The following is a 14528-nucleotide window of genomic DNA, read 5'->3' as shown; positions in this document are numbered from 1 at the left end:
GAAACATACACACACACATATATATATATATATATATGTATATATAAAATAAATACAAACATACATACATACACACATATATATAAATAAAAACACATACATATATATATATATATATATAAATACACATACACATATATATACACATCTATTATTTATATATATATAAATAAATACACATACATATATACACATATATATATAAATACACATATATATACACATCTATTATTTATATATATATAAATACACAAACATACATACACATATATATATATACATACACACAAACATACATACACATATATATATATATATATATATATATATATACACACATATATTATTTATATATATATATATATATAAATATATACACAAACATACATACACATATATATACACACATATATTATATATATAAATACAAACATACATACACATATATATATATATATACACATATATTATATATATATACACAAACATTCATACACATATATATAAACATATATATATATATATATACACACAAACATACATACACATATATACATACACATATATATATATACATATAAATACACAAACATACATACACATATATATATATATATATACATATATTATATATATATAAATACACAAACATACATACACATATATCTATACACATATATTATATATATATATAAATACACAAACACACACACACACACACACACACACACACACACACACACACACACACACCACACACACACCACACACACACACACACACACACACACACACACAGCCTTACGTCTGCGAGGGCCCGTGTCCTAACGAACAGCACAGACTTGGTCTCATCATTCTGTCGATACTGTTCCTCGAGGATGTATTGTAACATGTCTAATTTAGGATTCTCCTTCTGCCCCCCGCTGGACAAACCCCGCAGTACACCCTGCTGACCTGAAGGAAAGAGAGAACGGACACCAAGTAAGAGAAGCTCATTGGAAAAGAAGGACCCTAAAAGGGCAGGGAGAAATCCCCCCCAAAAAAACAGGCCAGTGTTTTTCTGCTTTCAAAACGGCCACTACGTTGTCTTTTTTTAGTTGAAATTTTAACTGAAATGAAACTGTAATTTACTGAATGTGAATGATCTGAACCATGGCTGTAGGTAGATCTGAACCATGGCTGTAAGTAGATCTGAACCATGGCTGTGGATCTGAACCATGGCTGTAGATCTGAACCATGGCTGTAGATCTGAACCATGGCTGTAGGTAGATCTGAACTATGGCTGTAAGTAGATCTGAACCATGGCTGTGGATCTGAACCATGGCTGTGGATCTGAACCATGGCTGTAGATCTGAACCATGGCTGTAGATCTGAACCATGGCTGTAGATCTGAACCATGGCTGTAGGTAGATCTGAACCATGGCTGTGGATCTGAACCATGGCTGTGGATCTGAACCATGGCTGTGGATCTGAACCATGGCTGTAGATCTGAACCATGGCTGTAGATCTGAACCATGGCTGTGGATCTGAACCATGGCTGTAGATCTGAACCATGGCTGTAGATCTGAACCGTGGCTGTAGATCTGAACCATGGCTGTGGATCTGAACCATGGCTGTAGATCTGAACCATGGCTGTAGATCTGAACCATGGCTGTAGATCTGAACCATGGCTGTAGATCTGAACCATGGCTGTAGAAGCTTCATAATATAACCCGGTCGGTTGGCCCGCTGAACTAGAATGAACAGAACGGGCCAGGAACCTCCTTCTGGTTGTGCCGGTGAACCTACCATCGAAGTAAGCGGTGAGTTGTCTCTCCGTCGCGTCGTGACCTGCGTTCTTCACCTGCTGTATGAAAGATGACAGGTACTCTAGCGCATCCTTAGTCCTGGCATCCTCGTTGATGATCAACGCATCATTGTACTTCTACAGGGTGATGGAGGGAGGTATGGGGAGGGAGAGAGAGGGAGAGAGGTACGGACAGGGAGAGAGGGAGAGAGGTACGGAGAGGGAGAGAGGTACGGAGAGGGAGAGAGGTACGGAGAGGGAGAGAGAGGGAGAGAGGTACGGAGAGGGAGAAAGGGAGAGGGACGGAGAGGGAGAGAGGGAGAGAGGTACGGAAAGGGAGAGAGGGAGAGATGTACGGAGAGGGAGAGAGGTACGGAGAGGGAGAGAGAGGGAGAGAGGTACGGAGAGGGAGAGAGAGGGAGAGAGGTACGGAGAGGGAGAGAGGGAGAGAGGTACGGGGAAGGAGTGAGAGGGAGAGAGGTACGGAGAGGGAGAGAGAGGGAGAGAGGTACGGAGAGGGAGAGAGAGGGAGAGAGGTACGGAGAGGGAGAGAGGGAGAGAGGAACAGAGAGGGAGAGAGGGAGAGAGGTACGGGGAAGGAGAGAGAGGGAGAGAGGTACGGAGAGGGAGAGAGGGAGAGAGGAACAGAGAGGGAGAGAGGGAGAGAGGTACGGGGAAGGAGAGAGAGGGAGAGAGGTACAGAGAGGGAGAGAGGGAGAGAGGAACAGAGAGGGAGAGAGGGAGAGAGGTACGGGGAAGGAGAGAGAGGGAGAGAGGTACAGAGAGTGAGAGAGGGAGAGAGGAACAGAGAGGGAGAGAGGGAGAGAGGTACGGGGAAGGAGAGAGAGGGAGAGAGGTACGGAGAGGGAGAGAGAGGGAGAGAGGTACGGAGAGGGAGAGAGGGAGAGAGGTATGGAGAGGGAGAGAGGTACGGAGAGGGAGAGAGAGGGAGAGAAGGAGAGAGGTACAGAGGGAGAGAGAGGAGGGAGTCCATTTATTTTTGGTATTTACATTACTGAGTTGTTTAGGTGTAGGGTGTAGTGTATAGTGTATAGAGGTGTAGGGTGTAGTGTCTAGTGTCTAGAGGTGTAGGGTGTAGTGTAGTGTTTAGTGTATAGTGTGTAGTGTCTAGAGGTGTAGGGTGTAGTGTAGTGTATAGTGTGTAGTGTGCAGTGTCTAGAGGTGTAGGGTGTAGTGTATAGTGTATAGAGGTGTAGGGTGTAGTGTCTAGTGTCTAGAGGTGTAGGGTGTAGTGTAGTGTGTAGTGTATAGTGTGTAGTGTCTAGAGGTGTAGGGTGTAGTGTAGTGTATAGTGTGTAGTGTGTACTCTACCCTCAGGTGCTCAGTGTAGTTGTACAGAGCCCTACAGACTAGTGTGTAGTGTATAGTGTGTAGTGTATAGTGTATAGTGTGTAGTGTATAGTGTGTAGTGTGTAGTATGTAGTGTATAGTGTGTAGTGTGCAGTGTGTAGTCTATAGTGTATAGTGTATAGTGTGTAGTGTATAGTGTGTTGTGTATAGTGTCTAGTGTGTACTCTACCCTCAGGTGCTCAGTGTAGTTGTACAGAGCCCTACAGACTAGTGTATAGTGTATAGTGTATAGTATGTAGTATATAGTGTGTAGTGTATAGTGTGTAGTATAGGGTATAGTGTATAGTGTATAGTGTGTAGTGTATAGTGTATAGTGTATAGTGCATAGTGCATAGTGTATAGTGTGTAGTGTGTAGTGTATAGTGTGTAGTGTATAGTGTATAGTGTATAGTGTATAGTGTGTAGTGTGTAGTGTATAGTGTGTAGTGTATAGTGTATAGTGTATAGTGTGTAATGTGTAGTGTATAGTGTATAGTTTGTAGTGTGTAGTGTATAGTGTGTAATGTGTAGTGTATAGTGTATAGTTTGTAGTGTGTAGTGTATAGTGTATAGTGTGTAGTGTATAGTGTATAGTGTATAGTGTATAGTGTGTAGTGTATAGTGTGTAGTGTATAGTGTATAGTGTGTAGTGTATAGTGTGTAGTGTGTAGTGTGTAGTCTATAGTGTATAGTGTATAGTGTGTAGTGTATAGAGTGTAGTGTGTAGTGTGTAGTGTGTAGTGTATAGTGTGTAGTCTATAGTGTGTAGTGTATAGTCTGTAGTGTGTAGTGTATAGTGTGTAGTCTATAGTGTATAGTGCATAGTGTATAGTGTATAGTGTATAGTGTGTAGTGTATAGTGTGTAGTGTATAGTGTATAGTGTATAGTGTATAGTGTATAGTGTGTAGTGTATAGTGTGTAGTGTGTAGTGTGTAGTGTGTAGTGTATAGTGTGTAGTCTATAGTGTTTAGTGCATAGTGTGTAGTGTGTAGTGTGTAGTGTGTAGTGTGTAGTGTGTAGTGTATAGTGTATAGTGTATAGTGTATAGTGTGTAGTGTGTAGTGTATAGTGTGTAGTGTATAGTGTGTAGTGTGTACTCTACCCTCAGGTGCTCAGTGTAGTTGTACAGAGCCCTACAGACTAGTGTATAGTGTGTAGTGTATAGTGTGTAGTGTATAGAGTATAGTGTATAGTGTGTAGTGTATAGTGTACAGTGTGTAGTGTGTAGTGTGTAGTGTGTAGTGTGTAGTGTGTAGTGTATAGTGTATAGTGTATAGTGTATAGTGTGTAGTGTATAGTGTGTAGTGTATAGTGTATAGTGTATAGTGTATAGTGTATAGTGTATAGTGTGTAGTGTATAGTGTGTAGTGTATAGTGTTTAGTGCATAGTGTATAGTGCATAGTGTGTAGTGTATAGTGTGTAGTGTGCACTCTACCCTCAGGTGCTCAGTGTAGTTGTACAGAGCCCTACAGACTAGTGTGTAGTGTATAGTGTATATTGTGTAGTGTATAGTGTATAGTGTGTAGTGTATAGTGTCTAGTGTGTACTCTACCCTCAGGTGCTCAGTGTAGTTGTACAGAGCCCTACATACTAGTGTATAGTGTGTAGTGTATAGTGTGTAGTGTATAGTGTATAGTGTGTAGTGTATAGTGTGTAGTGTGTACTCTACCCTCAGGTGCTCAGTGTAGTTGTACAGAGCCCTACAGACTAGTGTGTAGTGTATAGTGTATAGTGTGTAGTGTGTACTCTACCCTCAGGTGCTCAGTGTAGTTGTACAGAGCCCTACAGACTAGTGTATAGTGTGTAGTGTGTACTCTACCCTCAGGTGCTCAGTGTAGTTGTACAGAGCCCTACAGACTAGTGTATAGTGTGTAGTGTGTAGTGTGCACTCTACCCTCAGGTGCTCAGTGTAGTTGTACAGAGCCCTACAGACTAGTGTACAGTGTGTAGTGTATAGTGTGTAGTGTGCACTCTACCCTCAGGTGCTCAGTGTAGTTGTACAGAGCCCTACAGACTAGTGTATAGTGTGTAGTGTATAGTGTGTAGTGTGCACTCTACCCTCAGGTGCTCAGTGTAGTTGTACAGAGCCCTACAGACTAGTGTGTAGTGTATAGTGTGTAGTGTGTAGTGTATAGTGTATAGTGTGTAGTGTATAGTGTGTAGTGTGCACTCTACCCTCAGGTGCTCAGTGTAGTTGTACAGAGCCCTACAGACTAGTGTATAGTGTGTAGTGTATAGTGTGTAGTGTGCACTCTACCCTCAGGTGCTCAGTGTAGTTGTACAGAGCCCTACAGACTAGTGTGTAGTCTATAGTGTATAGTGTATAGTGTGTAGTGTATAGTGTGTAGTGTATAGTGTGTAGTGTGTACTCTACCCTCAGGTGCTCAGTGTAGTTGTACAGAGCCCTACAGACTAGTGTGTAGTGTATAGTGTATAGTGTGTAGTGTGTACTCTACCCTCAGGTGCTCAGTGTAGTCGTACAGAGCCCTACAGACTAGTGTGTAGTGTATAGTGTGTAGTGTGTACTCTACCCTCAGGTGCTCAGTGTAGTTGTACAGAGCCCTACAGACTCTACTCTCCTCCTCCTGGTCTTTCAGCTGTAGAACTCTGCATTTCTTCTGAACATCAACGATCCACTGTTCATACTTCTGACTGCCGTAGTCACGATTCTCTATGGATGACAAGGACTCTAGAGAGAGAGAGAGAGAGAGAGAGAGAGAGCGAGAGAGAGACAGAGAGAGAGAGAGAGACAGAGAGAAAGAGAGAGAGAGAGCGACAGAGAGAGGGAAAGAGAGAGAGAGCGACAGAGAGAGGGAGCGACAGAGAGAGGGAGAGCGACAGAGAGAGAGAAAGAGAGAGACAGAGCAGAGCGACAGAGAGAGAGAAAGAACAAGAGAGAGAGAGAGAACGAGAGAGAGAACGAGAGAGAGACAGAGTGACAGATAGAGAGAGAGGTAGAGGTGGTGGATGAGGTGTGTGTCCTGTATGTACAGTATGTTTCTTTGTGTGTGTGTGTGACCAGTATTACCTATGTTGTAGACAGTCTTGGCCAGTCCTTCTATCTTAGCCATGATGTCATGAATGATCCTGATGAAAGGGTCCTTGTGTCTCTTCTGGACCAGAAGGAACTCTGTTAGGAGACAACAGCAGACCATTCCAGACTCAATTAATTAATCAACCAGTCAGCCAGACCATTCCAGACTCAATGAATCAATCCACCAGTCAGCCAGACCATTCCAGACTCAATGAATCAATCAACCAGTCAGCCAGACCATTCCAGACTCAATTAATCAATCAACCAGTCAGCCAGACCATTCCAGACTCAATTAATCAATCAACCAGTCAGCCAGACCATTCCAGACTCAATTAATCAATCAACCAGTCAGCCAGACCATTCCAGACTCAATTAATCAATCAACCAGTCAGCCAGACCATTCCAGACTCAATGAATCAATCAACCAGTCAGCCAGACCATTCCAGACTCAATTAATCAATCAATCAGTCAGCCAGACCATTCCAGACTCAATGAATCAATCAACCAGTCAGCCAGACCATTCCAGACTCAATTAATCAATCAATCAGTCAGCCAGACCATTCCAGACTCAATTAATCAATCAACTAGTCAGCCAGACCATTCCAGACTCAATTAATCAATCCACTAGTCAGTCAGACCATTCCAGACTCAATTAATCAATCAACCAGTCAGCCAGACCATTCCAGACTCAATTAATCAATCCACCAGTCAGTCAGACCATTCCAGACTCAATTAATCAATCAACCAGTCAGCCAGACCATTCCAGACTCAATTAATCAATCAACCAGTCAGCCAGACCATTCCAGACTCAATGAATCAATCAACCAGTCAGCCAGATCATTCCAGACTCAATTAATCAATCAACCAGTCAGCCAGACCATTCCAGACTCAATTAATCAATCAACCAGTCAGCCAGACCATTCCAGACTAAATTAATCAATCAACCAGACCATTCCAGACTGAATTAATCAATAAACCAGTCAGCCAGACCATTCCAGACTGAATTCATCAATAAACCAGTCAGCCAGACCATTCCAGACTCAATTAATCAATCAACCAGTCATCCAGACCATTCCAGACTCAATTAATCAATCAACCAGACCATTCCAGACTGAATTAATCAATCAACCAGTCAGCCAGACCATTCCAGACTGAATTAATCAATCAACCAGACCATTCCAGACTGAATTAATCAATCAACCAGTCAGCCAGACCATTCCAGACTCAATTAATCAATCAACCAGTCAGACAGACTGAATTAATCAATCAACCAGTCAGCCAGACCATTCCAGACTGAATTCATAAATAAACCAGTCAGCCAGACCATTCCAGACTCAATTAATCAATCAACCAGTCATCCAGACCATTCCAGACTCAATTAATCAATCAACCAGTCACACAGACCATTCCAGACTGAATCAATCAACCAGTCACACAGACCATTCCAGACTGAATCAATCAACCAGTCAGCCAGACCAGAGTGGCTTTAGGTTTTTAATGAAGGAGTACCTCTGTCAGGTGTGTGTACCTTTGTCAGGTGTGTGTACCTTTGTCAGGTGTGTGTACCTTTGTCAGGTGTGTGTACCTCTGTCAGGTGTGTGTATCTTTGTCAGGTGTGTGTACCTCTGTCAGGTGTGTGTATCTTTGTCAGGTGTGTGTACCTTTGTCAGGTGTGTGTACCTTTGTCAGGTGTGTGCACGTAGGACTGTAGCTCGTCAGTGTTTGTGTGTATGGTGGAGATGATGCGGCTGTCCAGACTGGCACACAGCTGACAGATGTTGTTCTCAGCCTCTGATTGGTTCTTGAACGAGCCAATCCCCACTGAGGCCGTCAGACCCACAATCTAGAGGAGAGGAGAGTAGAGGTGGAGGGGAGAGGAGGGGAGAGTAGAGTAGAGTAGAGGAGGAGAGGAGAAGAGGGGAAGGGGAGGAGGTGAGGATAGAGTAGAGGTGGAGGGGAGAGGAGGATGAAAGGAGAGGAGGGGAGATGAGAGGAGGAGGGGAGATGAGAGGAGGAAAGGAGAGGAGGGTAGACGATGAGGAAAGGAGAGGAGGGTAGAGGAGAAGGAAAGGAGAGGAGGAGGGGAGATGAGAGGAGGAAAGGAGAGGAGGGGAAGGGTGAGGAGAGGAGGAGGAGAGAGGAGGGTAGAGGAGGGGGGAAGGGAGAGGAGGGGAAGGGTGAGGAGAGGAGGAGGAGAGAGGAGGGTAGAGGAGAGGGGAGGAGGGGAAGGGTGAGGAGAGGAGAGGAGAGGAGAGAGGAGGGTAGAGGAGGGGGGAAGGGAGAGGAGGGGAGGAGGAGAGAGGAGGGTAGAGGAGGAGGAAAGGAGAGGAGGGGGAGATGAGAGGAGGAAAGTAGAGGAGGGGAAGGGTGAGGAGAGGAGGGGGAGAGAGGAGGGTAGAGGAGAGGGGAGGGGAGAGGAGGGGAAGGGTGAGGAAAGGAGAGGAGAGAGGAGGGGAGAGGAGGGGAAGGGTGAGGAGAGGAGAGGAGAGGAGAGAGGAGGGTAGAGGAGGGGGGAAGGGAGAGGAGGGGAGGAGGAGAGAGGAGGGTAGAGAAGGGGGGAAGGGAGAGGAGGGGAGGGCAATAGAACATAATCATTGGTCATCATCATTACCATGACAGACAGTAGCAGTACAGGTATGTGTTTCTGTGACTCTACCTGGGGCAGGTGTTGTCCATTCTGCTCCGTGCTGAGCTTGGCATCCAGGTATGACGTCATGATGATGTTATAGGGGTGTTTCCCTGTGGTGTTGTGACACTCATCTAGAATCAACAGAGAGAAGCAGGAGAGACAGGGAACCTCCCCTTGGGCCATGGCATTCACCTAGAGAGAGAGACAGGGAGGGAGGGAGGGTAGGGAGAGAAGAGAGGGGAGAGGAGGGGAGAGAGAGAGAGAGGGATAGAGAGATAGAGAAAGAGAGGAGGGTAGGGAGCGGGAGAGAGAAGAGGAGAGCAGGGTAGAGAGTGAGAGGGAGGGAAAGAGAGAGGAAGTCAGGGGAGAGAGAGAGAGAGAGGCAGTTAGGGAGAGGAAAGAGGGGAGTGAGAGAGAGATAACCACAGTAAGATAAGGTGAGGCTGAGGTTCTGAGAGATGCATTTCCCTGTACTGGATGATCACTGTCATAGCAGTCACATACAAACAGCATGATCACTGCCATAGCAGCCACATACAAACAGCATGACCACTGTCATAGCAGCCACATACAAACAGCATGATCCCTGTCATAGCAGCCACATACAAACAGCATGATCCCTGTCATAGCAGCCACATACAAACAGCATGATCACTGTCATAGCAGCCACATACAAACAGCATGATCCCTGTCATAGCAGCCACATACAAACAGCATGATCCCTGTCATAGCAGCCACATACAAACAGCATGATCCCTGTCATAGCAGCCACATACAAACAGCATGATCCCTGTCATAGCAGCCACATACAAACAGCATGATCACTGTCATAGCAGCCACATACACACAGCATGACCACTGTCATAGCAGCCACATACAAACAGCATGATCACTGTCATAGCATGATCCCTGTCATAGTAGCCACATACAAACAACATGATCACTGTCATAGCAGCCACATACACACAACATGACCACTGTCATAGCAGCCACATACAAACAGCATGATCACATACAAACAGCATGATCCCTGTCATAGCAGCCACATACAAACAGCATGATCACTGTCATAGCAGCCACATACAAACAGCATGATCCCTGTCATAGCAGCCACATACAAACAGCATGATCACTGTCATAGCAGCCACATACAAACAGCATGATCACTATCATAGCAGCCACATACAAACAGCATGATCCCTGTCATAGCAGCCACATACAAACAGCATGATCACTATCATAGCAGCCACATACAAACAGCATGACCACTGTCATAGCAGCCACATACAAACAGCATGATCCCTGTCATAGCAGCCACATACAAACAGCATGATCCCTGTCATAGCAGCCACATACAAACAGCATGATCACATACAAACAGCATGATCCCTGTCATAGCAGCCACATACAAACAGCATGACCACTGTCATAGCAGCCACATACAAACAGCATGACCACTGTCATAGCAGCCACATACAAACAGCATGATCCCTGTCATAGCAGCCACATACAAACAGCATGATTCCTGTCATAGCAGCCACATACAAACAGCATGATCACATACAAACAGCATGATCCCTGTCATAGCAGCCACATACAAACAGCATGATCACTGTCATAGCAGCCACATACAAACAGCATGATCAATATCATAGCAGCCACATACAAACAGCATGATCCCTGTCATAGCAGCCACATACAAACAGCATGATCCCTGTCATAGCAGCCACATACAAACAGCATGATCCCTGTCATAGCAGCCACATACAAACAGCATGACCACTGTCATAGCAGCCACATACAAACAGCATGATCACTGTCATAGCATGATCCCTGTCATAGTAGCCACATACAAACAACATGATCACTGTCATAGCAGCCACATACACACAACATGATCCCTGTCATAGCAGCCACATACAAACAGCATGATCCCTGTCATAGTAGCCACATACAAACAACATGATCACTGTCATAGCAGCCACATACAAACAGCATGATCACTGTCATAGCAGCCACATACAAACAGCATGACCACTGTCATAGCAGCCACATACAAACAGCATGATCCCTGTCATAGCAGCCACATACAAACAGCATGATCCCTGTCATAGCAGCCACATACAAACAGCATGATCACATACAAACAGCATGATCCCTGTCATAGCACCCACATACAAACAGCATGATCACATACACACAGCATGATCACTATCATAGCAGCCACATACAAACAGCATGATCCCTGTCATAGCAGCCACATACAAACAGCATGATCACATACAAACAGCATGATCCCTGTCATAGCAGCCACATACAAACAGCATGATCACTGTCATAGCAGCCACATACAAACAGCATGATCACTATCACTTCTAGACAGTGGTCTAGAACACACTGAAGTCGGAAGGAAGACATTTCCGAGTTCCCAGTGGTCTAGAACACACTGAAGTCGGAAGGAAGAAATTTCCGAGTTCCCAGTGGTCTAGAACACACTGAAGTCGGATTTAGTTCCTCCCCTGAGTTCCCAGTGGTCTAGAACACACTGAAGTCGGAAGGAAGACATTTCCGAGTTCCCAGTGGTCTAGAACACACTGAAGTCGGAAGGAAGAAATTTCTGAGTTCCCAGTGGTCTAGAACACACTGAAGTCGGATTTAGTTCCTCCCCCGAGTTCCCAGTTGTTTTGAACACACTGAAGTCGGAAGGAAGACATTTCCGAGTTCCCAGTGGTCTAGAACACACTGAAGTCGGAAGGAAGACAGTTCCGAGTTCCCAGTTGTTTTGAACACACTGAAGTCGGGAGGAAGACATTTCCGAGTTCCCAGTGGTCTAGAACACACTGAAGTCGGGAGGAAGACATTTCCGAGTTCCCAGTGGTCTTGAACACAGCATTTGTCTCAGTGGAGGAAGAAAATAGACACGACGAACTGCTAGAAATAACACAGATTCAGTGCTATCGATACACGTGGCTACTGATTGGCCAGCGCAGTAGGAGTAATCGACTACGCCACAGATCTTTTCAGACAAATTAAAATGGTTCAAAATGGGAACAGTTAGCCAAACCGGTGCGCAGGGCTTCTTGAACCAAGAGCACCTACCACCAACAGGGCTTCTTGAACCAAGTCCACCTACCACCAACAGGGCTTCTTGAACCAAGAGCACCTACCACCAACAGGGCTTCTTGAACCAAGAGCACCTACCACCAACAGGGCTTCTTGAACCAAGAGCACCTACCACCAACAGGGCTTCTTGAACCAAGGGCACCTACCACCAACAGGGCTTCTTGAACCAAGAGCACCTACCACCAACAGGGCTTCTTGAACCAAGAGCACCTACCACCAACAGGGCTTCTTGAACCAAGAGCACCTACCACCAACAGGGCTTCTTGAACCAAGAACACCTACCACCAACAGGGCTTCTTGAACCAAGAGCACCTACCACCAACAGGGCTTCTTGAACCAAGAGCACCTACCACCAACAGGGCTTCTGAACCAAGTCCACCTACCACCAACAGGGCTTCTTGAACCAAGTCCACCTACCACCAACAGGGCTTCTTGAACCAAGAGCACCTTAGTCGGATTTACTTCCTCCCCCGAGTTCCCAGTGGTCTAGAACACACTGAAGTCGGATTTAGTTCCTCCCCCGAGTTCCCAGTGGTCTAGAACACACTGAAGTCGGATTTAGTTCCTCCCCCGAGTTCCCAGTGGTCTAGAACACACTGAAGTCGGATTTAGTTCCTCCCGAGTTCCCAGTGGTCTAGAACACACTGAAGTCGGAAGGAAGACATTTCCGAGTTCCCAGTGGTCTAGAACACACTGAAGTCGGATTTAGTTTCTCCCCCGAGTTCCCAGTGGTCTAGAACACACTGAAGTCGGAAGGAAGACATTTCCGAGTTCCCAGTGGTCTAGAACACACTGAAGTCGGGTTTTAGTTCCTCCCCTGAGTTCCCAGTGGTCTAGAACACACTGAAGTCGGAAGGAAGACATTTCCGAGTTCCCAGTGGTCTAGAACACACTGAAGTCGGAAGGAAGAAATTTCAGAGTTCCCAGTGGTCTAGAACACACTGAAGTCGGATTTAGTCCCTCCCCCGAGTTCCCAGTGGTCTTGAACACACTGAAGTCGGAAGGAAGACATTTCCGAGTTCCCAGTGGTCTAGAACACACTGAAGTCGGATTTAGTCCCTCCCCCGAGTTCCCAGTTGTTTTGAACACACTGAAGTCGGAAGGAAGACATTTCCGAGTTCCCAGTTGTTTTGAACACACTGAAGTCGGGAGGAAGACATTTCCGAGTTCCCAGTGGTCTAGAACACACTGAAGTCGGGAGGAAGACATTTCCGAGTTCCCAGTGGTCTAGAACACAGCATTTGTCTCAGTGGAGGAAGAAAATAGACACGACGAACTGCTAGTAATAACACAGATTCAGTGCTATCGATACACGTGGCTACTGATTGGCCAGCGCAGTAGGAGTAATCGACTACGCCACAGATCTTTTCAGACAAATTAAAATCGTTCAAAATGGGAACAGTTAGCCAAACCGGTGCGCAGGGCTTCTTGAACCAAGAGCACCTACCACCAACAGGGCTTCTTGAACCAAGAGCACCTACCACCAACAGGGCTTCTTGAACCAAGAGCACCTACCACCAACAGGGCTTCTTGAACCAAGAGCACCTACCACCAACAGGGCTTCTTGAACCAAGAGCACCTACCACCAACAGGGCTTCTTGAACCAAGTCCACCTACCACCAACAGGGCTTCTTGAACCAAGTCCACCTACCACCAACAGGGCTTTTGAACCAAGTCCACCTCCCACCAACAGGGCTTCTTGAACCAAGTCCACCTACCACCAACAGGGCAACACAAATAATAACAAAAGGAGCACAAGCCTTTGTGTCTTTATCGTTGGCTTTTCTACAGAAATGTTTGGTGATCGACTAGGAATGCCTGGAAGACAGACCAGTCGATCGCAATCGACCGGTTGGCGACCACCGGTGTACAGCAAGCAATTTAGCCGGTTACCCCGGTGCGGTCCCCGGTGGGGTCCCCGGTGCGGCCCCCGGTGCGGTCCCCGGTGGGACCCCCGGTGGCAATAGACTCAACAAAAACTCAACGCTTATTTTGACTGGAAGAGTTGCAGTGTAGCCCGCTAGAGAACATAAATATCATTCCTCTCTGTTTTGAGTCAGGTTGTTGAGTAGACTAAACGAGGAAGCTAGCTGTCCTCCGGCTACACCATGGTGCTACCCTACAGAGTGCTGTTGAGGCTACTGTAGACCTTCAATGTGTTGTGAATATATACCAGGATCTGAGGGGTTAAGACGATGATGTCATTGTTCTCCATTACCACCTTCATCGACAGCTGGTCGCCCTGGTTACCGCAAAGGCCGTCGATCCTGAGATAGATACACACAACAAAACGTTTTTTTTTAAAGTGCATGTGTGTGTCTGTCTTTGCGTGTGCTCCAGTGCATGTGTGTGTGTGTGTGTGTGTGTGTGTGTGTGTGTGTGTGTACCTGATGTCAGGGTCTTTCTCTTGGAAATGTTCCTGGAACAGTTTATACTGCTGGTTGAAGACGTCTACCTTGGTTGCCATGAAGACGACCTTCGCCCCCTTACCCTTAACCTTCAGGTGCTGCTCACAGATCGCCAGGGCAACCACCGTCTTCCCACAGCCTGGGAAAGATGGTCAATCAATCAATCAATCTTATAAAAAAAATATATAGAAGGAAA

The 14528-nt window shown here is 45.8% G+C and overlaps 1 protein-coding gene across 1 annotated transcript in view; it reads right to left on the bottom strand.

Moving 5' to 3' along the window:
- The window catches only part of rigi (RNA sensor RIG-I), a 44041-nt gene that overhangs the window by 10444 nt on the left and 19069 nt on the right, over positions 1 to 14528 (bottom strand). Inside the window, exons 7-14 of the mRNA XM_090183318.1 lie at positions 14312 to 14471; positions 14098 to 14191; positions 8829 to 8993; positions 7853 to 8015; positions 6167 to 6268; positions 5670 to 5827; positions 1789 to 1924; positions 806 to 954 (exon numbers count right to left, since the gene is read on the bottom strand). Coding sequence (XP_090039444.1) covers positions 806 to 954; positions 1789 to 1924; positions 5670 to 5827; positions 6167 to 6268; positions 7853 to 8015; positions 8829 to 8993; positions 14098 to 14191; positions 14312 to 14471 — 1127 coding nt within the window. The remainder of the gene's footprint in view (positions 1 to 805; positions 955 to 1788; positions 1925 to 5669; positions 5828 to 6166; positions 6269 to 7852; positions 8016 to 8828; positions 8994 to 14097; positions 14192 to 14311; positions 14472 to 14528) is intronic.

The sequence above is a fragment of the Oncorhynchus mykiss genome, chromosome 9, assembly GCF_057628025.1.
Source record: "Oncorhynchus mykiss isolate SJ-2025 chromosome 9, ASM5762802v1, whole genome shotgun sequence".
NCBI lineage: Eukaryota > Metazoa > Chordata > Actinopteri > Salmoniformes > Salmonidae > Oncorhynchus > Oncorhynchus mykiss.
The sequence above is the reverse complement of the archived record's forward strand: the minus strand, read 5'-3'. Positions and strand labels throughout refer to the sequence as shown.